Consider the following 26,450-nt stretch of genomic DNA (forward strand, 5'->3'; position numbering starts at 1 on the left):
CTGCTGGGCGGCCTGTGCCTGGGCAGGTGAGCGGGGGGGGGGACGGGGGCCCCGCCGATCCCGCCCGCCTCGCCTCGCCCCGCCCCGCCCCGCCCGGCCCCCGCACTCGGGCGCCCATCATCCGCACCGCCCCGGGGCCGCGCCTCGGGAGCGGCTCGCCCGCCGGAGCGCGGCCCTGGGCGCCCCTGCCCGCTGCTCCTCCGGCTCCCGGGGACGGGCCGAGCGAGGCACCTGCAGCTGCCCCTGTGACGAGGGCGCCTCTGAGCATGTGCGGGGTGCCCCTCGTTCCCCGCGGCCCGCTGCTGTGCAGCCCCCGGGCCCGGCTGCGGAGGCCCCCCGCCACTGCCAGCTGGCACCCCCAGATCCCTGGGCCCCGGCCCCAGCACGCCGAGCCGGGGCCACCCTGGCGGGGCTGCAGCCGGGAAGACCCCGGCCACCGCCTTGGGGCCGTGGCCCCCTGACAGCTCCTTCTGGGGCCGATTTGGTCTCCCCCGGGTTCAGACACGCTCTGGCAGAGCCGCGCTTGGGTGTGTGGCACATGGGGCTTTAAAGCAAACAGGCGGGACGGCGCAGCGAATTCCAGGAGATAAAATCCTTGCTTCTGGTGCCGCCCAGCACTGCCTGTTTGGCCTTGAACGCTTTCGGCTCTTGTGCTGTGCGTGGGGGGAATGAACGATTTGGATCTGAAGGCTGTGGGAACAGAGAACCCTTGGCAACGTTGCCAAGGCTGCAGGGGCGCTTTGCTTCCACAACTGCACCGCAGAGACGTGGCTCTGTTACTCTAAGCTGCACTCTTCAAGTTTCTAGTTCTCACGGTAGCTGAGAGGTAGAAAACTAGAAAAAACAGCCCTTCTGTACTGGAAGGAATGCAGTACGAATTGCTCGCCGAATTGGGTAGTGCAATAGCGGTCCTGAGTCATGACAGAAGATGTGTTATAATGTATTTTATTTTATATTTTAATTTAGAATTATTTACAATATCTTCTTTTAGTACAACATAAAAACGGCACCTTTCAAATAATTTATACCAGTCCTTCCCAACTTGTTGTTCTGCACGTAAGCTCAGCGTCTGGGAAGAGCAATTTGGAGAAACCCTGTGGCCATGTTGCTGAGAATGATGGGTCTTGCAATCCAACCCACAAGGAGGGCACTGTGCTGGGCAGGGACCCACCCTACGCAAACGCAAGATACAGATTCAAATTTGCTTTGGCTGGATCTGGAAAAGACAGAAATAAATCAAAACCGCCTTGCATTTTCCAGTGGCCGAATAATTGGACCTTTTTCTCCAGGAGCGAGGGGGGGGCTGCGCAGTGGGGCCTCCCCGAAGAAGGCCTTGTCGCTTCTGGGGGCAGCCCAGCCTTCCCGGGAGATGTAGGGCGCGGGGGGGGGGCTCCGGGAAGGCCTCTGACCCGAATGCCCCCCCACAGGTGGCTGCTGTACGTCCTGGTCACGAACTGGTGTCGCCGGCGCCTCCAGGCGGAGCTGAAGATCCAGACTCTGGGCTTCTTCTGGATCCAGAACCTGAGCCTGAAGTTCCAGGAGGAGCGGCAGACCGTGGTGGGCACGGGGGTGGTGCAGCCCTCGCCCGGCTGCCCGGGGGGAGGCGGGCGGGGGGCTGGCCGGAGCGCGGCTGGGGGTCCCCGCCGGAGCGCGTCCCCGGCCTCGCCCCGCGCCCACGAGCCGCCCCGGTTTCTGCTTGCGTCCCCAGGAGATCGACGGCATCCGGCTCTCCAGCAAGCTGCTGAACCACGATGTGCCGTGAGTGGGGGGCCCCCTTCCGGGCGGAGGGGGCCGCTGGCCGGGGACGCTGGGTGGCGCGGTCGGGCCTGTGGGGGGGGCGGCGGCCAGCCCCCAGGCTCCTCTCCCGCTCTCTCCCCCGCAGGCGCTACCTGGCACTGTGCTTCGGCGAGGTCCGTGTGCGCGTGGACCTGCGAGCGGCGCCCCGGCCGCCCCCGCCGGCCCCCCAGGCTCCCGCGGAGGGCGACGCCGGGGGGGGCAAGGGGCTCTCCCTCGGGCCCTCGCTGCTGCGGCTGCTCGGCCAGGTACGGGCCCCCACGCGGGGGGCGGGGGGCGGGCCGGGCCTCCTGCCGGCGGGCCCTGCTCACCCGCCCTGTGCTTGCCAGCTCTGCTCCGCCCACGTGGACTCGGTCAACGTCATGGTGCTGCACGTGGCCGCCTCGGAGTCCCTGTGGCACCTGCAGCTCTCGCGGAGCCGCTTGCTGCTGGACGGCGACGGGCGGTGGTGAGTCCGGCGCGGGGGCGCCTCGGCTGGGCCCCCCGCCTGCCCCGGGGCCACCCCTCCAGCCCTCCTGGCAGGGCCTGGGGCGGGCTGCAGCCCGCAACCCCTGGGGGGAGCGGGGGGTCTCGCAGAGGGCCTGTTGTGGGTCCCAGGGTTGCCCTCTGGCGTCTCCATGGGGTGGGCAGCTCCCCCTTCGAAGCCCGAGGGAGCCGCTCCTCGTCCGTGGGCAGGAAGCAGGCCGGGCGCTCTGGCTGGGGCGGGCTGGGCAGGGGGCGGCGTTGCCACATTTCGGGGGTCTCCCGCGGCGGGCGGCCGACCCCTGCCCTCTACCAGCCGGCGCCCCTTCCCTTCTCCTCTCTCCAGCATCACCTGTGAGGCCACCTTCGGCCAGGTGAACAGCAAAGTCCTCAAGAGCAGCCAGCAGGTGAGTGGAGGGCGGGGGGCTGCTGCGCTGGGGGATGACGGGTCCTGGCGGGCTCCGGCCTGGCCGAGGCCGGCTCCCCGGCCCGGTGGGAGGGTCCGCGAGGCCCTCGCAGCGCAGCCGCCCTGACGCCCCCCTCCCCGTGCCCACAGGACGACGCCTGCCTGGCCGAGCTCTCCCTGGCGCTCAGCGTCTCGCTGGAGGTCGGCGCCAGCACCGGGCAGCTGTGGGGCGTAGCCGTCGGGGTCTGGAGCCTCCACGCCGAGCTGCACGAGGGGCTCTTCCAGAGCGAGCTGCTCCGGCGCATCGGAGGCGGTGACGGGGGCGCGGCAGGTGCGGGCCCGTCCCCCGTCCCCCCGGCCGGCGAGCCCGCGGCACACGGCGCCCGCCACGCCCCCCAGGCCGCCCTGCCCTCGCCCGGGGGCCCGGGGGAAGCCGCGGGTCAAGGGGTCTCTGTCCCCCCAGATCCCGCCGGAGCGCCGGAGCCGCGCCCCCCGCGGCTGGGCCTGGCCGGCCTGCGGAGCCTGCCGTGCAGAGCGAAGGTGGTGCTGGAGAACACCAGCCTGGTCCTGTCGATGCGCAGCCAGAAGAGGTGCGTGGGCCGGCGGGGCGCGCGGCGGGGGCGGCCCAGGCCTTCCCAGCGGGCCCTCGGGCGGGGCGGGCCGGGGCGGTGCCGGGGGGGGCCGCCGCGCTGGGGTCCCGCTGGGCTGGGTGGCCCCCCGCCCCGGGGCTCGGCTCCTCCAGCGCCTCCTGCTGCCCCGCGCAGGCACCTCACCGGGACCCTGAAGCGGCTGCAGCTGGCCTGCCGGCGCGACAAGGAGCAGCTGCCCCTGCGCAGCTTCACGTCCACCTGCGACCTGCCCCAGATGAGCGTCGAGCTGGTGCTGGAAGGCAGGTGTGGGGAGCGGGCGGGCGGGCGGGCGGGCAGGGCCTGCCCGGGGGTGGCCCCGCGTGGGGTCACGCCCCTCTGAAGGCCCGGACCCCTGAGGGCTTCAGCCGTCGGGCAGTGCCGAAATGTCGGAAAGGAAAGGCGGGCGGAGGAGGGGACGGGGACGGGGACGGGCCGCCCCCCCGCCTCGTCTGAAGCCCCAGCCCCCTCTGCTCCCCACAGACGGGCTGCTCCTCTCCCAGAGCCGCCAGCGGATCGTGTGCCTCAACATGGTGAAGGGCAGCTTCCAGGTGAGCCGCCTCGGCCGCCCCCCGGCCCGCGCCCCGCCCGGCCCGCGCCCCGCCGCGCTGACCCCCGCCTTCCCGCCCGCCAGGTCATGGCCATCGACGTCTCGGTGGCGCTCGTGCTCAACACCTGCATCGTGCACTACCGGCACCAGGAGTTTGCGCGCTGGCTGGCCATGCTGGCCGCGGCGCAGGAGGCCGTCGGGCTGCCGGCCCCGGCCCCGAGCCCGGGCAGCAGGTGGGTCCCTGGCCGCCGACGTCGGTGCGAGCGGGTCTCCTCCTCTCCCTCCGGTTCGTTCCTTGAGGCCAGTAGGGCCCGAGGCGCAATATCGCGGAACGGAGCACGGAAGCGACGCCGGCCACGTGCGAGAGCTCCGTTCCAGAACAGAATGCAATTCGCGTTCTCCGGGCCTTTCAGAGACTCGGTCCCCGTTTCGGAGCCTTTTGCCCTGAATAATTTGGCGGGGTGGGGGGGGTATCTTTGAAGGCCTTGGGTTCTTCTTCACCCGCCGACCCTTCCGGGGCCAGGAGGCCGCTGTTTTTGGCTTTGCGAAGCCTCTCGGGCGCTCGCCTGCCGTAGAATAAACCGGGCCCGGCTGCGTCGTGCTCCGTTTCTGCCTTTGCCGCCCCACGCAGGATGCCCCAGATTCTTGCCACCATCATCCTCAGCGTGTCCGTGTCCAACATCAACGTCTCCGTCCAGCTGGGAGACACCCCGCCGTTCTCCTTGGGCGTGAACTCCGTCTCTTTGGGTAGGAAGCTGCTTCCCCTCGCGGGGCCCCGACTTGTTCTTTTTGGAGGGCGCGCACTGCCGTTGTGGGTTTCCTGGGAGTTTTGCCGTCTCTGAGGAACGGGACAGTACGAACAGCTTGAATTTCAGGGGGTCACCTGCGCCCTGCCTTTTATTTGTTTATTTGTTTATTAAAACATTTCTATGCCGCCCCTTGCCGAAGCCTCGGGGCGGCTCACAGCATAAAATAAAATGCACAATAAATTAAAACAATAACAATTAAAATATATACATTAGAATAAAATAAGCCGCTCTGGCCAAATAAAATTCAATAGTATTAACATTTAAAATGCTGCTTAATTAACATTTAAAATGCTGGTTTTTTCTCTTCGCAATTGGGTTTTTCTGTTCGGTTTTAACGGCGTCTTAATCTGTAAGTTGTTGTTTCTGGCCGACACGCCGCCCTTTGGGCCGGAAGACGGGGTACGCGTCAAAAGCAGGGACGAGAGGGGCCGCCCCTGCAGGTGCCCAGCGGCCTGGCCTTCACTCCCCGTCCCTCTCTGGCCCCACAGACTACCAGCACCTCCGTCCGCAGAGCGTCCACCAGCGTGCGGTCCTGGCCGTCGACCACCTCTGCTGGCGCGTGGGGGCCGACTCGCACATCCAGCGGGCCCCCCACCCGCCCAACATGCACGTCTGGGGCGAGGCCCTCATCCTGGACTCCTTCAACCTGCAGGTGAGGGGGGCTGCCCGGCCGGCCTCCGTGCCCCCGAGCCGGCCTGCCCGCACGGGCCACAAGTGGGGGCGACGGAGGGAGCCGGAGCTGCGGGGCCGGGGGGCTCTCTGGCCTCGCCGGTCTGTCGACGCCCCGCCGGGATCCCCCCCCGGGGGGGACGCGGAAATGCCGCAGGCGCGGAGATAACCCCCTCCCGTCCCGCAGGGCAGCTACAACCAGCCGCTGGGCACCTCCAGCACCCACGCGGACACCCTCTTCCTGGACTGCACCCTGCGGGGCCTGCAGCTGGAGGCCTCGGACACCTGCTCCGAGTGCCTCTCCAGGGTGCTGCTGCTGCTGCTGTGGCGGCCCGCGGAGGCGGGGGCCCCGGGGAGCCCCGAGGAGCCCCCCGCCCCCGCCCCCGCCCCCGCCGGGGAGGACCTGGGCGTGCTCTGGAAGGTGGACCTGAAGGTGGAGGACGTGAACCTCTTCACGCTCTCTGCCCTGGCGGGTGAGTCCTCAGGCCTGCTTCCCCGCGGGGCACCCGTCTCTCCGGGCGCCCTGCCGAGGGGGCCGGGGGGCGAGCAGGTGGACTTGTGCCCCGAGCGGGGGCAGCGGGGGGCCCTCCGCTGTGGGTTTCGGCAGGGGGCACGTGTGGGGCGCCGGGAGTCGTGCCCGCCCGTGACACGGTCGGGTGGGCCGGTCCTTGGCTGCCTCTGGCTCGGCCTGGCCCGGCCCGCAGCACTTCCCCCGGCCGGAGGCGCGTCCTCCCACACCCCAGCGCCGCCCGCCTTCCCCCTCCTGCCGCAGGGGCCGCCGAGGTGCGTCTGGACACGCTGACCGTGCTGGGCAGCGCCGAGAGCTGCACCGCCAGCGTCCAGGGGCTGGCCCTCGCCCTGGTCAAGACCCTCGCGGAGAAGATGCAGCCCTGCTGCAAGGCCCCCGCCGTGCCCGGCCCCGTGGCCGAGCTCTCCACCCTCTCGCTCACCTACCGCAGCAGCATCCGCTCCTTGGAGGTACGGCGGGGGCTCCCGGGCCCCTCCTCCTCTCCGCTCGCGCGTCACGGTGTCCCGGGAACTCGGCCAGCCCACGGGAGGCCCGGAGCCACACTGCGGGCCTCAGGCCCGGCGGGAGCGGATCCCGAGTCCCCCGGGCCACGGCCCAGCGCTGCAGACCCTCCCCCGGCTCCTCGCTTTGGAGAGACCCCCTTTCCGCTCGGGCTCCCCCTTGCGCACCTGCCGTGCGTGCTCGGGCCCCATCCAGCCGCTCTGGGGCGCAGCGGCCCCTCTCTCGGGTGGCTGGCCGGCCGGGGGGGCTCACGCCCGCTCTCTCTCCCCCAGGTGCAGTGCGGAGAGAGCCTGAGCCTCCTCTGGAGTCCCCCAAGCCACATGTACCTGTACCAGCACCTGCTGGCCACCCTGCGCTGCTACGAGGCCCTGTGCCGCGCGCTGTCCCCCCAGGGCCCCCCCCTGCCCGAGGGGGGCCCGGGGCCCGAGAGGCCGCCCGCCGCGGAGGCCGCCGCCCCCCCCGAGGGGGGCTCCCCCCGGCGGCTGCTCAGCCTGGCGCTGGAGCTCAGCTCCCTCAAGGCCACGGCCTTCGTCTCGGGCACGCGCTTCCTGAGCCTGGCGGCCGAGCGGCTGGTGGTCAACCGGCACGGCGCCTCGCTGCACGCCTACTGCCCGGGCCTGGTGGCCGGCTTCGACGGCCACAGCATCCTGGTCCTCAAGGAGGTGGAGCTGCAGGCCGTGCCGGAGCTGGAGGAGATGCTCCTGCACCGCGGGCCCTTCCCGGCGCTGGGCACGCTGCGCAACCGGGTCTGGGCCCTGTCCTGCGCCAGCGCGGCGGCCGAGTTCCCCTACCAGTACGACCTCTCGGCCACGCTGGACGAGGCGCTGGGCGTGCAGAAGTGGCTGCGGGGGCTGCACGGCGGCGGGCGGCCCCCCACCCCGGCCCTGCCGCCCGACCTGCTGCTGAAGGTGCAGCGCCTCTCCTGGGTCTTCCTGGACGACGTCTTCGAGGTGAAGCTGCGCGACAATTACGAGCTGCTAAAGGACGAGAGCGAGGAGAGCGCCAAGCGGCTGCACCTGCTGGACGCCAAGGTGGCGGCGCTGCGCAAGCAGCACGGGGAGCTGCTGCCGGCCCGCAAGATCGAGGAGCTGTATGCCTCGCTGGAGAAGAAGAACATCGAGATCTACATCCAGCGCTCCCACCGGCTCTACGCCAACACGCCCATGCGCACCGCCCTGCTCACCTGGAGCGTGGCCGAGCTGGAGCTGGTGGCGCTGGCCAGCGAGGCCTTCCACGGCCCCGAGCGCGCGCTGGAGCAGCTGCGGGAGCTGGACGCCGCCAGCCCCTTCCCGCCCGAGGGCCTGGAGCTGCTCACCCACTGGTGCCGCGTGGTCAAGGGCAGCCTCAAGTCCTTCTTCGGTGAGCGCTCAGCCTCACGGGGCGCTGGGGGGCTCGCCGGGCCTCTCCGCGGCCCGCGGACGCTCGCCGAGGGGGGCCCCAGCCGGGGGGGGGGACGTGCCTCCCCGCTGACGCCGTCTCCCCCTTCGCACCGCAGTGCGGATCCGGGACTACCCACGCTACCTGTTCGAGATCCGGGACTGGCGGCTGTCGGGCCGGCTGGCGGGGGCCGAGCAGCGGGGCCAGGCCTGCTCCCGCCGGCGGCAGACGCTGCAGCTGGGGGCGCCCTGGGGAGACGTGTGCGTGGAGAGGAATATGCCGCCCCTGAAGTTCTACCACGACTTCCACTGTGAGTCCTGCGGGGGGTGCACTCTTGGGGGGGGGGAGGGCCACCCTCCGCGGTTGGGGGCTGGCTCCCCCCGGGGCCGATCCGCCACGGCCGCCCTTGGGCCCCGGGGCTCAGGCAGTGGGGGTGGGCGTGGGCTGAGCGGCCCCCGGCCCCCTGTGCTAAGTGCGCCCCCCCCCCACACACACGCAGCGGAGGTCTTCCAGTACACCATCGTCTGGGGGCCCTGCTGGGACCCCGCCTGGACGCTCGTGGGGCAGGCCGTGGACCTGCTGACGAAGGCCTCGGAGGACCCCAGCGCCCCCCTGCCCTGGTGGGACAAGAGCCGGCTGCTGCTGCACGGCGAGTGGCACATGGACATCGAGCAGGCCAACCTGCACCAGGTGGCCACGGAGGTGAGGCGGCGGGGGGCCCCGGGGGGGAGGGGGGTGCCGGGGGGCCCGGCCCCGGGCCCGGCCCCACCCGTGCCGTGTCCCGCAGGACCCCTACAACACCACGGAGAACCTGCACTGGGAGTGGAGCCGGCTCTCCTTCCACTGGCGGCCCGGGCAGTTCGTCTTCAAGGGCGACCTGGACGTCAACGTCCGCACGGCCTCCAAGTGAGTGGACCTCCCGGGGGGGGTGCAGACTTTCCGCGGGGGGAGGCTGTGCCCCGGACTCCCACGGCCCCCCCCCCCCGAGCGGGGGCCCGGTGGCGCCGCCCCCGTCCCACCCCGTCCCGTCCCGTTCCGTCCCCGGCAGGTACGACGACTGCTGCTTCCTCCACCTGCCGCAGCTGTGCATGACGCTGGACCTGACGTGGCTGTGCCACGGGAACCCGCACGACCACCACGGCGTGGTGCTGCGCTCGCCCGACTTCCTGCCCGAGGTGCCCGAGGGGCAGCAGTACGACTCCTACCGGGCCTTCCGCTCCGAGAACCTCAATCTCTCCATCCACATGGACCTGATGCGGCCCAGTGGGGGTGAGCGGGGAGCCCGTCCCCGGGCGGCCTCTGTGGGGGGGGGGCTCCCCGTGCCTGTGGCCACGCTCCGCCTGGGGGCCGGCTCCGGCCCTGGGGGCTCCGCCACCGTCACCGCCTCCCCGTGGGGCGAGTGCCGAAGCCTTGATGCGACGGCGCACGGACCGGCCTTCCAGATGTGGAGCGTGTGGAAAAGCCGGCTGGAAACGGGGCCGCTTGGGTCTCCCTCCTGCCGGAAAATGTGGGGTGCCTCGCCACGCCCGTGGGGAGGCCCCGGGAGGGGGGCTCCGGTGAAGGAAGGGCCCTGCCCCGGGTGCCGCGGCCTGGAGACGGCCTCGCAGGGAGCCCTCTCCCACCAGGCCGGTCCTGGCCGGCTCGGACCCAGAGGCCCCCGGCCCGAAGCGCCCGCCTCCCGGCCAACGGCCCGTGCTGTGTCCGCCCGCAGAGCCCTCCCAGCCCCGCATCCTGCTCTACAGCAGCACGCTGCGCTGGATGCAGAACTTCTGGGCCACCTGGACCAGTGTCACGCGCCCCATCTGCCGCGGGAAGCTCTTCGGCAACCTGAAGCCCACCAAGAGGAAGCTAGGCCAGCACTACCGGCAGCTCTCCTTCACCGCCCTCTTCCCCAAGCTGCAGGTGAGGCCCCGCCGGCCGCCCCCCACAGAGGGCCCCTGCCGCGGCCCCGGGCTCCCCTCCGACGCCGGGGGCCTTCCGCGGGAGAGGCGAGGGTGGGGCGAGGCGTGAAGGACGCGGGGGGCGCAGACGTGGCGTGTCCTCGGCGGGCGCCCGGAAGCATCCGCCTCCCGAGGCTGCGGGGCCCGGCCCGGCGCGGCTCTCCCCTGCTAGGGCCCGGGCCCGGGGGCTGCGGGGGCCGCTGCCGCCCGCCCCAGCCCCAGCCCACTCCGGCCGCCGTGTTTCCGCAGGTGCACTACTGGGCTTCCTTCGCACAGCAGCGCGGGATCCAGCTGGAGTGCGCCCAGGGCCACGTCTTCACGCGCGGCACCCAGCGGCTCATTCCCCAGGGTGAGCGGGGGCGGGCTGGCAGACCCCGCGGGGCTCCCTCCCCGCGCCCCCGGCCCCCTGACCGCCTCCTGCTCCTGCTCCGCAGCCGGCACGGTGATGCGCCGCCTCATCTCGGAGTGGAGCGTCACGCAGATGGGGAGCGACCTGAGCCTGGTCACCGTGCACCTCATGGCCTCTCCCGGCGAGGAGAGCGCTGGCCACCGCCTGGCCCCCGCCGTGAGGAAGACGCACCTGCTGAGCCTCTCCTGCCTCCGCTACCAGCGCCACAGCGCCTGCGCCTCCGAGGAGGTAGCCTGGGGGGGTGAGGGGGGCCCTGCCGGAGGCGCCCCCCGGCCTGCCGGGGCGGCACCAGGCCTGCCTTTCCTTGCCCCATCTCGCGGTCTGGGCCACCTCTGCTCCCGGCTCGTGTGTGGCGCCGGACCACCCTGACCACCCCGTCCCGCCCCGTCCCGTCCGGCCCACCCAGGAGCTGCCCCTGCGCGACGGCGACGACGTGCTGCACACGCACCAGCTGCACCTGGTGGACCTGCGGGCCTCCTGGACCACCACCAACCGGGACATCGCCTTCGGCCTCTACGACGGCTACAAGAAGGCCACCGTGCTGAAGCGCAACCTGTCCACCGAGGCCCTGAAGGGGCTCCGGATCGACCCGCAGCTGCCGGCCAAGAAGCCGAGGCGGGGGCCGCCCCCCGCCCCCACGCCCCCCCCGCGGGCCGCCGTGCCGGCCCACGGCGGCCGGACGGAGCGGAGCCCCTCCGGAGGTGAGGGGCAGCCCCTGCCTGGGCTGGGGGGCGGGCGGCTGCTCCCCCCGCAGGCGTACGCCGGGGGGGGCCCTTGCTGCTGCTGCTGCTGTGGGGACTCGTCTCGGGGCCTCGGGTTCAGCTGGGCCACGGGTTGTGGGTTATGGGATCACGCGTGGGCCGGGCACAGTAAAAGAGGCGGGACCTCAGGCGCGACGTGGGCAGGAGAAGTCTCGCAAGGGACCCGGGAAGGAGTCCCGGCCTCCGTGCTGGGTGGCAATGGGGCGGCTGGCCTGGGGCTCCCCAGGCCCTTCCCCGCCGGCCGGCTTTCTCTGGGGCTCTCTCGAGGCACACACGGGCCGCTCGTGCTGCCGGGAGAGCCCAGTGGGGTGTCAGCGCCTCCCCCCCCCCCCCAGGGGCCCACATGCTGCAGAAGCTCATTGAGGAGACAGACAAGTTCGTGGTCTTCACCGAGGAGGAGTCCGGCGTGAGCGAGCAGCTGTGCGGGATCGCCGCCTGCCAGACCGACGACATCTTCAACCGCAACTGCCTGATCGAGCTGGTCAACTGCCAGGTACCCCCCTCCCCGGAGGCTGGGGTTGATGGGCACTGCAGGCGGGCGGCCCGGCAGGCCTCGCGCTCGGCCTGGGCGGGAGAAGACCTCCGGCGCCGGCGCGACTGCCCGTCCCTCCCTCCCTCCCTCCTGCTGCAGATGGTGCTGCGCGGGGCCGAGACCGAGGGCTGCGTGATCGTCTCGGCCGCCAAGGCCCAGCTGCTGCAGTGCCAGCACCACCCGGCCTGGTACGGGGACACCCTCAAGCAGAAGACCTCCTGGACCTGCCTGCTGGACGGCATGCAGTACTTCGCCACCACCGAGAGCAGCCCCGCCGAGCCCGAGGACGCCCAGCTGTGGCTGGAGGTGGGCCGGACCGCGGGTGGGTGGGTGGGCACAGCCCCCCGGCTCTCCTGCCCCGGGTCTCAGACCGGGTGCCTCTGCACCCAGGCCCTGCCCGTCCTGGGTGCCCACAGCTCCCATCATCCTGAGAGCAGAGCCGCAGGCCTTGGGACCCCCACGGCAAGGGTCGTGGCCACGGGACCCCGCGGCAGGCCCGCCCCAATTCCCGCCCGCCCCTAATTTTCAGGGGGGAGTTTCAAAACTCAAACGCCGGAAATAATCGAAAGCAGAGAAATCAACTCCCCCAGTTTTCCCTCCTGGAATCTGAGCAGCTCTGTTAGAACACATCTTTGCTCCCTCTCCGTACACGCATTGCCCCCCTTGGCTCTTCCTGGGGGGGGGTGCCTGAGTCTCAGTGTATCCCCCCCCAACATCTGTGTATTCAGCCATTTCCAAATTGGACGGGACACACGCCCCCGCAGTCCCCAAAAGCCGCTCCGGGCGGCCAGAGTGGCCTTTTTGGCGCGCAAGGTGCTGGGGGGGGGGATCATCTGGCTTGGGGGGGGTGGAGGGCAACCTGCCCCCAGCCCCGAACAGTCCCGCCCACCCCGCTTAGCCAGGGCTCACCCCGGCCTCCCCACGACCCCGCAGGTCAAGAATATCGAGGAGCACCGGCAGCGCAGCCTGGACTCGGTGCAGGAGCTGATGGAGAGCGGGCAGGCCGTGGGCGGCATGGTCGGCACCACCACAGGTCGGGGGCCGTGGGGGGGGGGGGGCTTCCCCGGGTCGGGTCCCGCGTGCCCCGGCCCGCCCCGATCTGATCCTCGCGGGGAGGTCTCCGGGGAGGGCGGCTCTGGGCTCCGGTCCCGCAGCCGTGACATCCCCCCCCCGGCCCGGGGGGGCCCCTCCGGAGCTGCCCACACCGACCACCTGTCCCCCCCCCGCAGACTGGAACCAGCCGCACGAGGTCCGGCCCACCCAGCAGGTGCAGCGCATCATCTCGCGCTGCAGCTGCCGCATGCTCTACATCAGCTACAGCCACGACATCAGCCCCGAGCTGGCCACCCAGATCAAGCCGCCCGAGCTGCCCGCCAGCCCGGACAAGGACGACCTGCTCAAGAAACAGGAAGGTGCGGGCGGCCGGGGGCGCGGGGCCGGCCAGGGGAGGCCTGCGCTGCCGGGCGCGCCGGGCAGCCCCCTCGGTCTCTTCGGGCCCCTCCTGGCCTCTCCCCCCTGCCCGGGGTGCCACGGCAGGCTCCCTGGGGCAGGGGCCCTGGACTCGGGCCACACGGAGGCCACGGGGGGTCGTTGGCCCTGTGCCTCTCTGGCCCGATCCCGGGTGCGGGGGGGGGGGGCACTCGGCCAGGCACAGCGACCGGCTGCCGGGCTTGAGGGCCGGGGCCTTGCGCAGCCCGCCTGCTCCTGTCTGCCGGGACGGATCCGCCCCGGCCGAGGGGCGCCTGCGGGAGCTCTCCTCCAGAGCGAGCCCAGCCGCGTCACGTCCCCCCCTGTCCCTCCCTCCGTCCGTCCGTCCGTCCAGGGGCCGTGGACACCTTCACCCTCATTCACCACGACCTGGAGATCTCCACCAACCCGGCCCAGTACGCCATGATCCTGGACATCGTGAACAACCTGCTGCTGCACGTCGAGCCCAAGCGCAAGGTGCCTGCGGGGGGGGGGGGGGGGCCCAGGGAGCCGGCCGTGGGGGGAGCCGGCCCGGCCGGCCCCGCGGCGCCCAACCGCCTCGCCCTCTGCCCGCAGGAGCACAGCGAGAAGAAGCAGCGCGTGCGCTTCCAGCTGGAGATCTCCAGCAACCCAGAGGAGCAGCGCAGCAGCATCCTGCACCTGCAGGAGGCCGTGCGGCAGCACGTGGCCCGGATCCGGCACCTGGAGAAGCAGATGTACTCCGTGCTGAAGGTGCCCGGCGCGGGGGGGGGGGGCCCGGCCCGGGGGGGGGGGGCGTCCTCGGCAGGGGGCGCCCGCGCGCTGACCGCCCGCCCGCCTCTGCCCAGGCCCTGCAGGACGACGGCCGCAACGAGGGGCTCCTGGAGCACAACCAGCGCCTGCAGCAGCAGCTGAGCCGGGAGAAGGCGGAGCTGCAGCAGGAGAGCGAGGAGCTGAACATCCTCATCCGGTAGGCCGGGGGCCCCCGCGGGGACGCCCCCTCCCCTGGCGCTTGGCCCCGGCGGCGCTGGCACGTGGGCCCGGGCACCCCGGCCGTGCCCGACACGGCTCTTGCGGGGGGGAGCGCCCCCAGCCCCGAGCCGGGCCCCACCGCTCGCTCCCGCGCAGGTGCTTCAAGGACTTCCAGCTGCAGCGCGCCACCAAGATGGAGCTGCGCAAGCCGCCCGAGGACGTCGGCGTGGCCCGCCGCACCGAGTTCTACTTCGCCCAGGCCCGCTGGCGGCTGACCGAGGAGGACGGGCAGCTGGGCATCGCCGAGCTGGAGCTGCAGCGCTTCCTGTACAGCAAGGCACGGCCGGCCCGGCGGCGGGGGGCGGGGGCGGGCGGGGGGCATGGCCGGCGTGGGGCTCACCGCCACCCCCTTGCAGGTGAACAAGTCGGACGACACGGCCGAGCACCTCCTGGAGCTGGGCTGGGTGACCATGAACAACCTCCTGCCCAACGCCGTCTACAAGGTGGGTCGGGGCTCTTCGGGGGCCCCTCTGAGCACGCGCAGAGCGCCCGTGCTGCTCAGGCAGCCCCTGGCCGAGCGAGCACTCTCCCGCAGGCGTGCTCTGCGGCGTCTCCCTATCCTGGGATGGTGTGTAGCGGTATCAACAAAATCGAAGCTACAGGCCGGTTACACAGCGAAGCCACAAATTCGGACAATTTAGCCGCTGAAGTATGGAGAGATACTCCCAGGGCCCGCCTCGGCTCCCTCCATCCAGCCGCGCTCAGAAGCGCCCCCAACCTGCCGGGGGCACGACCCACAGCGCCCCCCTGCCCACTGTGCGCAGGCAGGGGACGCTCACGCCCCCGGCCTCCCCCCCAGGTGGTCCTCCGCCCCCAGAGCGCCTGCCAGTCCGGCCGCCAGCTCGCCCTGCGGATTTTCAGCAAGGTCCGGCCGCCTGTCGGCGGCATCTCCATCAAGGAGCACTTCGAGGTGAGCCGGGCGGGTGGAGCGCCCGTGGGCCCGGGCCCGGCCGGCGGGGGTCCTGGCCGGCGGGGAGGCTGACGCGGTGGCCCCCTCTCTCCGCCCGCCAGGTCAACGTGGTGCCGCTCACCATCCAGCTGACGCACCAGTTCTTCCACCGCATGATGGGCTTCTTCTTCCCCGGACGCAACGTGGAGGAAGAGGAGGTGGGCGACGAGGAGGACAAGTCCAGGCTGGTGACCACAGGTGCGTGGGGCGTGGGGCCGGCCCCCCGGCGGGGGGCCTCCCACCCCCCTGCTGTCCTGGGCTCGCTCGCGGGGAGGGCCCCTCGGCCCCCCGAGCTCCGGAGTCCAGCCGTCGCATCGCTTTGTGCCCCCGCCCTGCAGGGATGCCGGTGGTGAAGCCCCGCCAGCTGATGGTGCCCGAGGACTCGCTGGGGCCGGGCAAGGGCATGGCGCAGGGGCTGAACCGGACGTCCGGGGTCAGGCGCTCGTTCCGCAAGGCGCCCGAGGTACGTGCCGCGGGGCCCGGTCCCCTGCCGGACACGCCGGCCTGCCCCCCGGGGGGCTGGGGCTGCCGCCTGGGCCCGGGGCACGCGGCTGAGCCCGCTTTCTCCTGCAGTACCCGGTGGACGACATCGACAAGATGAAGGAGCGGGCGGCCATGAACAATTCCTTCATCTACATCAAGATCCCACAAGTGCCCCTCTGTGTCAGCTACAAGGTCAGGGGGGGCCGGGGGGCGGGGGCAGCGCCCGCCTCGCCCGGCACTCTGCTTCCGGAGCGGCCAGCGGGAAGCCCTCGGGAACCTTCCCACTGGTGAACCCTCGCTCAGGCCCTGAGGACTAGTGCCTTGACGTGCTTAGCGCCACCCGCTGGGGCGGCTGGGAGCTCCGTAGCCCTGCTGCCGGCTGACCCCAGCCTGCTGCTTCTGCCCTCTCCTGGAAGCCCCCCCCCCCATTTCTGGGCCCCACGTTCTGCGGGACAGGGAGGAGGGGGGCTCCGCAGCCAGGGCTGACCCTCGGCTGCCTCCTTGCGTCTCCGCCTCAGGGGGAGAAGAACAGCGTGGACTGGGGGGAGCTCAACCTGGTGCTGCCGTGCCTGGAATACCACAACAACACCTGGACCTGGCTGGACTTTGCCATGGCGGTGAAACGGGACAGCCGCAAGGCTCTGGTTGCCCAGGTAAACATGGGGGGGGGTCTCTGGTGGGGGTCTGTGAGGCAGGAGCGCTTGGGAGAGGCCCCTGCCCTCCCTTGCATGGGGTGGCCTGAGCTCGAGGGATCTGGAGCCTCCGTGACGCTCCCGGCCTGCCACTGCAGTGCTCGCCTCCCCACTCCTCCTCTGCTCGCCCGAGGCAACTAATCAGTCCCAGCAGGGTGACTGGGCTCTGTCCCTTTCTGGTGCCTTGTGCAGCCCCCACCCCTGCACCAGGGTGGGCGTGTGGGGGGCTGCTGATGCAGGGGGGCAAAGCCCCTGGCCCTCCCCTGCGAGCCCAGGGCCGCTCCTGCGGGCAAATACGGAGGCCCGGCAGCTTCCGGGGGCTTCTCCCAAGGTTTGCAGCTGTGGGGAGGGGCCTCGGAGGACCTGGGGGTCGAGAGCAGCCTCTCCCAACCTCGTGCTCTCGGGATGTGCGGGGCCGCCCCCTGGGGATGCTGGGAGTTGGAGTCCCCGGCGCTGGGAGGCCGAGCGAGGAGGCAGCGCTGGGGCTTGCGGTGGCCTGACAGCCCCTCGCGCCCCCCGACAGGTCATCAAGGAGAAGCTGCGCCTCAAGCCGGCCGCGGGCACCGAGTCGCGGGGCAAGCCGGAGAGCAAGCCGGAGGGCCACGTGCAGCAGCAGGAGGAGGACGAGAAGGCCCGGCTCCTGATCGGCCTCAGCGTGGGCGAGAAGAACCCCAGCAAGAAGTCCATCTTCGGCCGGCGCAAATAACCGCCGCGGGAGGGAGGGACGTGCTCCACGGACTCGCGGGCACCACGAGGGACCAAAGCGGGTCAGGGGGACTCGGGCGCCAAGGCCCTCAGCGGCCCCCGGCCCGGCTGCGGCGGCCCCCGGCTCTCCCGGAGGCCTGCGGGCCATGTGCTGCCCGCCGCGGGCGCAGGCGGACCCTGCGGGCAGTGGGCATGGGCGCCAGGCCGGGCCGGGCCGGGGGGCCGTTGGCGTGGCCGCCGGAGCGCCCCGTGGCTTCACGCAGCTCTATGCATTCATTGTTTGTTGGGAACCTGGGAAGGGAAAGAGTTTAAATAAGAGAGTTTATCATTTGGAGCCGGTTGTCCGTCGTTACTGAGTGCGGGGGCCGGGCGGGCACCGGGTGGCGGGAGCGGCTCTGGGGGGCCACGCGTGGTCCTGCTTTCGAGCCGCGAACTCCTCGCTCCGGTCTGGGCATCCATCCAGGCTCCTGACAGCCCCGTGTGGCTGCCGGGCACCCCTTTTAGCCGGCGCCTTGAACTTCCGGCTGCTGGGGCAAGCCCAGCTGGCACCCCATCCATGGCCCAGGGGTTCCCGGCAGGCCTTGCCGCATCCCCCTGCCCGCCCGCCCGCCACTGGCTGATTCCCCGGCTTTCGCCAGCCCTTTCCCCATCCTAAAAGTCGAAGTTGTCTTCCGGAGGCTGAGAGGAGCGCTGGGATGAAGCAGGCCGGCATTGGATGTCGTTTAGTCCCTGGGCCAAGCTGGGGAGGAGGTCCTGAGGCCAAAGGGGTCTGGGGAGCCCCCTGCCGGGCCTCCTTCAAAGCCAGGAGACGTCCCGCGGCTGACATGGACACTTTCGCGCGCGCGTGCACACACGTGTGTCACGGGTCATAGCGTGTGCATTTGCCCCCATGAGAAAAGCGGGGGGGGAGGCCTAGTCCGGGACCCCCAAGTGATGCTCTGGCCGGAGGACGTTCTCCGCCTCCCACGTTGCCGCTGCTCCGGGTTCGAGGGCCGCTGCCTGGAATTCCACCCTGCGCGAGGAGGGGGCCGCTGTCCCGGGTCTGCCCCCCCCGCCGGCCCCCGCCGCCCTGGACCCGCTCCTCTGCGTGGGGACCCCCGAGCCAGCAAGCGAGGGCCCCGCGCATGCGCGCGGGGCTGCAGGCCGGGCACTCCAGCGGGGAATGCCCTGAGGTTGACGTCAGGGCGGCCCCCCGCCCGCCGCGCGAGCTCCCGGGGCGGGGCGGGGCGGGGCGGGGGAAGCGTTTGCATAGCCCCGCCCCGCCGCTTTGCATGGGGCGTGGCCCGGCCGCCCCGGTGGGCGGGGCGCCGGATTAGCGCGGCGCCCTTTACGTAACGCGGCTTAGCGCGCAGCCCGCGCGGTGCGGGGCGCAAAGGGCGCAAAGCGGGCGGCGGGCGCGCCATGGGGCGCAGCGGGTAGCGGGCCGGCCGGGGACCCGGGGGCGATGGGCGCCGCGGGGAGCGGCCCCCCGCCGCCCGAGGACGGCTCTCCGGAGCTGCTCAAGGTAAGACCCTCGCGGGGGCGGGGGCGGGGGCGGGGGCGGGGGCGGGGGGGAGTCTAGCTGCTGCAGTGCCTCTGGGCATGTGCAGAGAGCCCGCGTGCCCTGCCGTGGAGGAGGGCTGCGCCTGGCTGGCCCCCCACACTCATCTCGCAGCCCCGGAGCCTCCGGGGGCGGTGGAGAGGGGCGACCGGTGCCGCAGTTCCGCGGAGCGTTAATGTTTTTTACACTCGTGAACGCGTGGGAATTCGCCGCGCGTGGAGCGGGACTCCCGTGAAAGCCGCCACTACTCCCACCCGTTCCCAGGCGTGGGGGCGCTGCTCCTCCGTCCCTGCTGACCCCCAGGTGAGCGCCGGGGGGGCTGCCCGGCCCCTTCGGGGAATGCCCCCTACCCCCCCGAAGAGTCCGTGCCTTGCGCATGCTCGCCGGTCTACTTTCCCAACAGCCCTGCGAGGTAGGCCAGGCCGAGAGCGGCGCTCTCCGGGCAGCGGTGCCTGCTCCTCCCGCAGCCCGGGCGCACGTGTGAGCGCGCCTCCTCCTCGCAGGGCCTCGCTGCGGGGGCTGGCAGATCCCCGGAGGGCGCCGGGCCGGGCCTTCTGCTCCCAGCCTCTGCCATCTCGGGAGCCCCTGCTTTCCCCAGAGGGGACCGGTCCTGTGCACGTAGAAGGAAACCCGCCAGGAAGGGAACGCTGGGTGTTGCAGGACTTTTTGCACGTCTGAACAGATACTGCTTCTGTTCGCATGCGCCCCCTTCCTGGACGCTCACCTGTGCGGCGCTTTCTCTGCAGGCACCGGGCGCCGGCGTCTTGCCCGAGGCCTCGTGGCTCCGGGGCTGGAAGACCGCCCTGTCCAGCATCAGCGGGACCCTCCTGGGCCTGGAGCGGGCCTTGGTGGCCAGGGCCCCCCTGAAGCTGGGGCAGGCGGCCGAGGCGGAGCAGCTGCCCCCGCTGCCGGAGAAGGAGGGCTCGGAGAGGCGCCTGCCCCAGTTCATCTCTCTCTTCTTGCCCGAGTTCCCCATCCGGCCCCCGGTGGGAGAGCGCCAGCTTAAGGTAGGGATCGGCAAACTTTAAAACGGGACTAATTACTGAGGTGCTCATTTGCTGGAAGTATTTCTTTAAAAAGCCTCTGCTATGGCTCGCATTGGATCAGTAAAGCGAGACTGCCCTTGCTTGCAACCTTATAGTTTTGAAAGGGGCAGCACACAAGGAAAACAGGATGGGGAGGGGAAAGGAAAACATTAGCCGCGCTGATGGGATGGCCAGGAGTCCAGCTTCTTGCCTCCCTTGTCCCCAGCACCCCCTGCTCCGCACCCTTGCTCATTGCCACTGTGGGAGGTGTGGGGGCAAGCCAGCCACAGCGTCCGTGGCTCCCACCGGCAGAGGAACATGTGGGGTGCCGTGGGGAGGAGGAGAGCCACTCTCGGGCAGGGCCCAGCCCACCTGCCCCTGGCGCTGGCCCAGCCGCTGTGTCCCCCTCACAGATTCTGGGCTTCGTGGCCAAGGGCTCCTTCGGGACGGTGCTGAAGGTGCTGGACTGCAGGCAAGAGAAGGTCTTTGCGGTCAAGGTGAGCGCCTCCGGCTCTCCCAGCGCCCTGCCCGCCCTCGAGGCCTCGCGCCCGTCTGGGGGGGGGGGCGGCGGTGCAGCGCGCACGAGGCCCCCGGTCCCATCCCGGCAGCATCTCTGGGCAGGGCCAGGAAAGACCCCTGCGGCCTGGGGCTGGGGAAAGCTGCCGCCGCCGCCGGCCCGGGTCAAGCGTCCGGGGCTGGGTGGGCAGAGCAGCTTCCGGGCATCCCCGTTTCTCCGGCAGGTCGTGCCGAAGGTGGAGGTGCTGCGCCGGGACAGCCTGCGGCAGTGCAAGGAGGAGGTCAGCATACAGGTGCGTCCCGCGCATCGCCCGAGGTGCACGGCCTCCTCCCGAGCGTCTGAACGCCCCACGGCCTGGGAGGTTCAGGGTCTTTGGGGGCACAGCTGCCCGGGGGGCTGCTAGGACTGCCCCCCGGCAGCTCTGCCTCCCTCGGGTGGCCTCGCAGGGTGGTTGTCCCGGTCCTTCATGGCAAACGCCTGGCGGGGGGGGGGCGAAGGTGGCCTGGGGGCTTCTCCCAGCCAGGCCGATGCTTTGGCGTCGGGGCCCTTTGGGGCCGTCCCGGTCACGTCGCTGCTCCCCATCCGATGCTTCGGAACCCCCCGCCGCTCCCCGGAGGCCTTTTTCACTGCACACAACCCCACCCCTTTTAAAAGCGCCTTTTAAAATGCTCTCCCTCGCAAAGGATGGCCTGAGGGCGTGGGGGGCACCTCCAGAAATATCTCACGGGAATGTTGCCTTTTCTCGGAGACCGTCTGGCATTTTTCCCGCCGCAGAGGAGGCCCGGAGGGGTAGGTGAGGGTGAAGGGGAGGGCTAGGTGAGCGTCTCCCCCAACCCTGCCGGCCCCCGATCTCGCTGACCCGTGCGCCCCATTTCTTTCTGTTCCCCAGAAGCAGGTCTGCCACCCGTTCGTGCACTGCTTAGGGGACACCTGGCAAGGCCAGCGCCACCTTTTCATTAGTGAGTGACCGTCCGCCCTGCGGGGCCTGCTAGAGTAGAGACCCCCGTCCCCGTCTGCGCCCGCCCCCCGTGCCTCTGGACTGTGCTCGTTCGGGGGGTGCCTGTCCCCATCCCGAGCCCCCCCCCCCCCGGCCCCCTCGGGGTCCGGGGCACCCCGCTTCCCCCCCCCCGCACCGGTGCCCGCGGGTCAGCGCCCCCTCCCTCCAAGCCGCCCTCTCCCGACCCTGCAGGGGCTCACGGGCAGGTGGCCACGCCGCCCCCCCTGTGGAGCGTGGCCGGCTGTGCCGCGGCTCCGGGGGTGACGCAGCGCCCCTCTCTCCCCCTCCCTCTCCCCCCACACCAGTGTGTTCCTACTGCAGCACCGGAGACCTGCACAGCCTCTGGAAGGCAGTGGGTCGCCTGGCCGAAGCCGTCACCCGCCTCTTCGCCACGGAGCTGGTGCTGGTGCTGGGTGAGGGACCGCCCGGGGACCCTCAGGGCCTCCTGGGAAGAAGGCTGGGGGCCGGGGGACCCTCAGGGCCTCCTCAGGGCCTCCTGGGAAGAAGGCTGGGGGCCGGGGGACCCTCAGGGCCTCCTCGCCCCGAGAAGAAGGCTGGGCGTTGGGGCCGGGGGGCTCTGCAGGCGCCGGGATCCGACGGGCCCCGGGCCGGCGGCGCTCAGCGGGGCTGCTTGGGCCGAACCGTGGCCGCCTGCTCATTCGAGTGGCTTCGGCCCCCTTCCGAGCTGCTCCGAGGAGTGCGGGGAGCAGCCTCGGCCGGGCCAGAGCCTGCGTCCGCCAGTTTCAGGCCGAGGTTTTTCCTGCCCGCCCTGGAGATGCTGCCGGGGAAGGACCCTGGGGCCTTCCGCACGCCAAGCAGGGGCTCTCTGCCACGGAGCTGTGGCCCTTTTGCAGGCGGTGAAGTAAGACGCTAGTCCTCATGGGGGAATTAAAGGCTGATTTCAGCAGGAGGTCACCCGGGCCGGCGATGGCGGGGGCTCGTGCCGCAGTTGAACGCCCTTTCCTTTTCGCAGCCTACCTGCACAACCTGGGCATCGTGCACCGCGATGTCAAGGTAGGCAGCCCATCCTCCTCCAGCACAAACGCCGGGGGGGCGGGGGGAGCCTCTGTCGCTTTCTCACTCGGTCCCGGGGCCTTCTCGTCCCAACCCGTTTGCCCCTCCCCTGGGGAGACCTTTGTCCACGCGAGGGTCTGGCCTCGCCCGCCTGCCCGAGCCGAGTCTTGGCGAGGGGCGTCCGTCTCGTAGCGCACGAGAGCGCCAGGCTGGGTGGATCGGGGCCGGTTCTGCGGGGAGCTGTTTCTGACTGGGTCCGCCGCTTCCTTGCAGATGGAAAACATCCTCCTGGACGAACAAGGTACGCCTGGTACCCGGACAGCCTCCGCGGGCAGCGGCTGCCAGAACGCGGGAGCAGCTCGTCCTGGTCTTCCGCAGAGGCGCGATGGGGGCTCATGGAGGGTCTCGGCCCACCGGCCTGACCCCTTGTTTTCTCCCCTCCACAGGTCACCTGAAGCTGGCCGACTTTGGCCTCTCGCGCCACCTGCCCTGGGGGGACCGGGCTTACACCATCTGTGGGACCCTCCAGTATATGGGCAAGTCACAGCAGGGGGTGTGTGTGGGGGGGGGTGATATGGGCTGGGCTCAGAGGGGTCAACCGAGGATTTGACGCTCCGCCCCCTCCTCCTCGGCAGCCCCGGAAGTGCTGAGCGGCGGTCCGTATGCCCACTCCGCGGATTGGTGGTCCATGGGGGTGCTGCTGTTTGCGCTGGCCACGGGGAAGGTAAGTGGCGACCCTCGCCGTTCCCCAGTATTCTGCCTCCAGGGCTGGTCAGCCCCTGAGCAAAGCACAGCAGCCCAGCTTTGAGCTGGCTCTGACTTTGGAGCAGTTACGGCTACTGAAAGATGCACGCTCTTCCTCTTTGTAGCCTTCCCTAAGATTTTTCCATTCGTTCGAAGGATTTTATTTCCCTTTTCAGCAAAATCGCTTCTGGAATGGTCCCTTCCTGTGTATCTAAAATGACCTGGCACAAAAGGAAAAGGTGCGGGGAGGATAGAGGAAAAATAGTTTTTCAGCAGTGCGGGTGGAACGGCTGTTTCATGAGTAGCAGAATACCAAGCTGCCGCACACTTAATGCCCCCAAATTCCCCAGAAGCTCACCAGGCAGCAAAGGCTTCGTGCTGCATCTGAACCAGGGCTGCGGCGTGGAGGTTCTCCCAGCGCCCAGGTATATGATTCCTGGCTAAGCTTAAGCCCTCAGTGATTCTGCATTTTGCTTCATCTCCCAACACTGCTGGGCGCTGCTCCCGGCCCGGTGGGGTCCTTGCGGCAAACGGCCAAAACCGCCAGGCAGCTTTTCTGTTGCAGAGCTCTGTCTTCACGTTTCGCAGAGCTGGAGATGCATTTTCTGGCTCCCTGCCTTCCCCCACCCCGTCTTTGCAGTTCCCCGCCGCCCCGGAGAAAGACCACGTCGCCATGCTGGACAGCGTCAAGCGCTGCAGCTACGCCATCCCGCCCACCCTCAGCCTGGGCCTGCGCCTTCTCCTCAGCGAGGTAGGAGCCCCTCCCGCCCCCCCAGAGCACGCACTTTGGACGCAGGGCCTTCACCGTGGGGGCCCCGTCGCCCTGCCACAGCCACCCACTGGCTCTCCCGCCCCCCCAGCTCCTGTGCCAGGATCCGCAGCGGCGCCTGCGGCACCTCCACCGCTTCCGCAGCCACCCCTTCTTCCGCGGGATGACCTTCGATGCCGAAATCCTGCGGAAGCGGCCGGTGGAGTTTGTGCTGGGCCTGCAGCGAGCCCAAGACACCCCCCTGGACGCGGCCGTCTTCTCGGACTTCGACTGCGACCTCACGGTCCCCGTGGGCCAGCCGTGCCCGGGCTGAAGCGCCGGGCAGCCCCCGACCGTCACTGTGAGCGGCTCTCAGGAAGGGAGACGGCAAGCTTTCCGGCCACACGCCCTCTCTGCGTCTCAGGGACCCCAGCCCAGCGGAGCCCCCTCACCAGCAAGGAGCTCGCCTCCTCCCACACCCCCCGTCTTCTGCACATGGGCTCCCCAGGACCGGAGGTGCCATGGGGACGAAATCAGCACTCGGCTTGTTCGTTCGAGGCTTCGTCTTGGCGGGCGCCTCCAGACACGCCAGTTTCCCCAAACAGCAGTGGCCTTCTGCCTGCTGAAGAGGCCTGTGAGATCCAAAAGGTTGCCTTTTCCCCTGACTCGACGCAGTCGCGCCGACTTGGCCCCCGCACTGGGCTGAGAACTTTTCGAGATCCGTGGAAAACCACCTGCTCGAACCTGGCGTGGAGGCCCTGCTCATGACCGGGTGCTGAGCCAGGCAAGATGGAGGCTTCGTCCCCCAGTGAGACCCCCACGGCTGACACCTGCTGGGAGACCCCTTTCTGTCTGTCTGTTTCTGTTTTTTGCATCCTTCTCTATGCAAGATCCTGGAGGGCGCGTGTCCCAAGGTGGGCTTGCCCCTCCAGCTCCAGGCAGCTTTCTGAGCTGTGCCAACCTCCCTGCAGACTCTCCCCCGTCCCGTCCCCAGTAGCTGCTTGGATTCTTGCCCCCCGGATCGGCACCGTCTCTCTCCAGCCAGCCCTCTTCCGTGCTGTCTTTCTCTCTGCGTTGTAAGCAGCAATAAATCTCTTTCTATCTCTCGGTCTCTGGGGCGGTTTGTGTCGTTGCCGCTTGTGCTCCGGAGGGCCGGGGAGGCGAGTCTCCCCTCTGGGGCGGGCCTGGGGCTGCCAGGCCAGAAACGCCCTGGCTGGTGCGCCTGAGATTTCGGGGGGACGAGGCACGCGGTCCGGGCTGCTCGGCAACGTGGGCCCTCGCACACGACGTGCAAGTCCGGCCGTTGGGCCGGACTGCTGGGCGGCTTCCGGGAGGCGCCGGGTGCGGGGCTTGCGTGCCGCGTTGCGGGTCCTTCGCCGCCGATGCCGAGAAGGGGGACCGACTAGAGGCTTCTCTCCCGGCCGTGGCTCCGCAGCCGCCCCGGGAAGCAGGGAGGGCTGGCCGATTCCCGCGGCACGGAAGTCGGATCGCCTTGCCAGGGCCCGCTCTGCTGGCCCCGAAACGGGGGAGGCCAAGGCGGCCTGGCTAGTCCTCAGGTGTGGGGGCCCAGCGACATGCCGTGGGGTGCAGCCCCGGGGTCCTCTGCAGGGGGCCCCAGAGGGTGCCTCCTGGAGCCCCGAGAGCCAGGGGCTTTTGCGGCTTTTGCGCGGTGCTTCCCCAGCCCGAAAGCTTGCGCTGGGTCTACCGGCCTTTCGCCCTTTTTGAAAGAATTGCCCCCCCGTTGCCCGGGACCCTCCAGCCGGTTGGGCTTTGGTTCCCATCTGCCCCAATCGCATGGCTAAATGGCAGGCATGCTGGGGGGGCGGGTGAGAGGACAAGCGCCTTCTACGCCCCAGTTCCGGACTACAAGCTCCATCGTCCGCCACGAGCCCATCTCCCCGGCCATGCAGACTGCGGCGGATGGGAGCCGCGGCTCCGGGATTTGCCCCTTCGAAGGCGCGCGGCGGGGGCGGGGCTGGCCTTCCTGCGCGCGCGCGCGCCCCGCCCGCCTCGCGCGCCGCGGCGGGCCAATGGCCGCGCGCCCCGCTTCGCCCCGCCCCCGGCGCCGACGTCACGCGGCGGTTCCATTCGAAACTGCGGCCTGGCGCGCGCCGGTCATGGCGGAGCGGGGAGGCCCCGGGCGGGTGAGTGGCCGATGGGAGGTGTAGTCCGACGCGTGAGGGGGGGGGCGCGGGCTTCACCTCGCCGCCAGCCCGCTGTCCCGTGGCCGCGGTGATGGGAGATGTAGTCCCGCGCACGCGCCGCGCTCTCCGAGGTGCTTGTCCGCTGGCTGTGGCGGACCACCACTCCCATCATCCCCAGCCAGCATGGGCCGGGGGGCCCTTGGGGTGCTGCCCGGGGGGGGCGCGCTCCCCAGCTTCTCCCCCGAGCCCTGGCGGCGTCCCCCGCCGCAGCCTGGACCCCTGCGGACGCCGCCCGCCCCTTCGCAGCTGAGCAGGCATCGCGCGGCTGTGTCGCGTCCCGGAGGGCGCCGGGCCCCTCCGGATGCTGCAGCGCCCGGATCGTGCCCGGAGCGCCAGTGCCGGGCGCGGCTGGCGGAAATATGGGCGGCCGGGCGGCCTGCCTGCCTCTCCCGGGAGAGGCCGCCCGAGAGGCCCGTTGGGCAGGCAGGAGCACGGCCTCCTCCGGACGGCGCTGCCCGGGAGGGCTGCTCGGCCCCCTCGCTGTGCTCCTTCCGGCGGGCAAGTGCCTTCCCCTTCCAGTAGCCCTGGGCCAGTCCACCCCCAGTTCTTGAGTTGGTGGGGGGCTGTTCCCACTTGCCCTCTTTTAATTAAACTTTTGAGCCCGGTGTACTTCAGACAAGCCGCTCTGCGGCCAGGACAGTCTCTTGAGGGCTAGCAGCTTTGGCAAGCTCTCGGGTGGCCTTCAGCGTGCTCCTGCTCAGAAGCAACCCCCGAATCTCACACGAGGAGTTAGTGCCTCAGGACAGAGGGATCGAGGCCCCGGCCACTGGTGTGCAGCTGGGCGAACTGGGAAGGGCCCAGTTCTCTGGATTAAGCAATCGATCAATCCTTTATCCGGTCATTGACCAGCCAACACCGGGTTAAGCGAAAGGGTGTTGCGCTTGCAACCGCAACACGTACTGTGGCTGTTGAGTTTGTTGCTTTTAACAAACCTGAGCTTCAGGCCGGAATGGTAAAAGTTCGAACATGTTTCCCTGCAGGGCGCAGCG

At 70.4% G+C, this 26,450-nt stretch overlaps 2 protein-coding genes across 3 annotated transcripts; both read left to right on the forward strand.

The window, feature by feature from the left end:
- On the forward strand, positions 1-16,805 carry KIAA0100 (KIAA0100 ortholog). Of its 2 annotated transcripts, XM_044430528.1 has the most exons (39): positions 1-26; positions 1,428-1,557; positions 1,709-1,758; positions 1,883-2,042; positions 2,124-2,242; positions 2,603-2,663; positions 2,813-2,993; positions 3,126-3,252; positions 3,427-3,551; positions 3,772-3,839; positions 3,923-4,071; positions 4,470-4,585; positions 5,136-5,299; positions 5,504-5,789; positions 6,089-6,294; positions 6,619-7,705; positions 7,842-8,033; positions 8,223-8,425; positions 8,511-8,629; positions 8,772-8,992; positions 9,435-9,625; positions 9,913-10,012; positions 10,098-10,300; positions 10,479-10,773; positions 11,169-11,326; positions 11,465-11,671; positions 12,299-12,398; positions 12,595-12,777; positions 13,188-13,309; positions 13,409-13,564; positions 13,660-13,781; positions 13,940-14,120; positions 14,200-14,286; positions 14,643-14,753; positions 14,855-14,990; positions 15,131-15,255; positions 15,366-15,467; positions 15,794-15,928; positions 16,491-16,805. In XM_044430528.1, the coding sequence occupies exons 5-39, from the start codon at positions 2,157-2,159 to the stop codon at positions 16,671-16,673; spliced, it is 6,288 nt and encodes a 2,095-aa protein (XP_044286463.1). In that variant the 5' UTR covers positions 1-26; positions 1,428-1,557; positions 1,709-1,758; positions 1,883-2,042; positions 2,124-2,156; the 3' UTR covers positions 16,674-16,805. The 2 variants fall into 2 exon arrangements, with proteins under 2 accessions (XP_044286463.1, XP_044286462.1); XM_044430527.1 differs by lacking the exons at positions 1-26; positions 1,428-1,557; positions 1,709-1,758; positions 1,883-2,042; positions 2,124-2,242 and having other exon boundaries at positions 2,371-2,663.
- A 1,311-nt stretch (positions 16,806-18,116) lies between these two features.
- Positions 18,117-23,672, forward strand: RSKR (ribosomal protein S6 kinase related). The gene is made up of 12 exons (XM_044430576.1): positions 18,117-18,176; positions 18,959-19,219; positions 19,651-19,734; positions 19,978-20,046; positions 20,644-20,713; positions 21,057-21,164; positions 21,725-21,765; positions 22,039-22,066; positions 22,212-22,301; positions 22,401-22,489; positions 23,150-23,260; positions 23,370-23,672. Exons 1-12 carry the CDS (start codon positions 18,117-18,119, stop codon positions 23,589-23,591), a joined length of 1,233 nt encoding a protein of 410 aa, XP_044286511.1. The 3' UTR covers positions 23,592-23,672.
- Positions 23,673-26,450: the final 2,778 nt, after the last annotated feature.

Source organism: Varanus komodoensis, unplaced genomic scaffold, assembly GCF_004798865.1.
Source record: "Varanus komodoensis strain SLA01 unplaced genomic scaffold, ASM479886v1 scaffold20_3, whole genome shotgun sequence".
NCBI classification, from domain to species: Eukaryota; Metazoa; Chordata; class Lepidosauria; order Squamata; family Varanidae; genus Varanus; species Varanus komodoensis.

What these genes read in the sequence shown, in the direction of transcription:
- KIAA0100 (XM_044430527.1), top strand. Translation starts at nt 2,412, where the DNA reads ATGGGGTGGGCAGCTCCCCCTTCGAAGCCCGAGGGAGCCGCTCCTCGT. An exon ending in CGGTGACGGGGGCGCGGCAG is followed by an intron (nt 2,994 to 3,125) that starts GTGCGGGCCCGT and finishes CTGTCCCCCCAG; the next exon opens with ATCCCGCCGGAGCGCCGGAG. An exon ending in TGGTGAAGGGCAGCTTCCAG is followed by an intron (nt 3,840 to 3,922) that starts GTGAGCCGCCTC and finishes CCCGCCCGCCAG; the next exon opens with GTCATGGCCATCGACGTCTC.
- RSKR (XM_044430576.1), top strand. Translation starts at nt 18,117, where the DNA reads ATGGGCGCCGCGGGGAGCGGCCCCCCGCCGCCCGAGGACGGCTCTCCG. An exon ending in AGAAGGTCTTTGCGGTCAAG is followed by an intron (nt 19,735 to 19,977) that starts GTGAGCGCCTCC and finishes TTTCTCCGGCAG; the next exon opens with GTCGTGCCGAAGGTGGAGGT. An exon ending in AGGAGGAGGTCAGCATACAG is followed by an intron (nt 20,047 to 20,643) that starts GTGCGTCCCGCG and finishes TCTGTTCCCCAG; the next exon opens with AAGCAGGTCTGCCACCCGTT.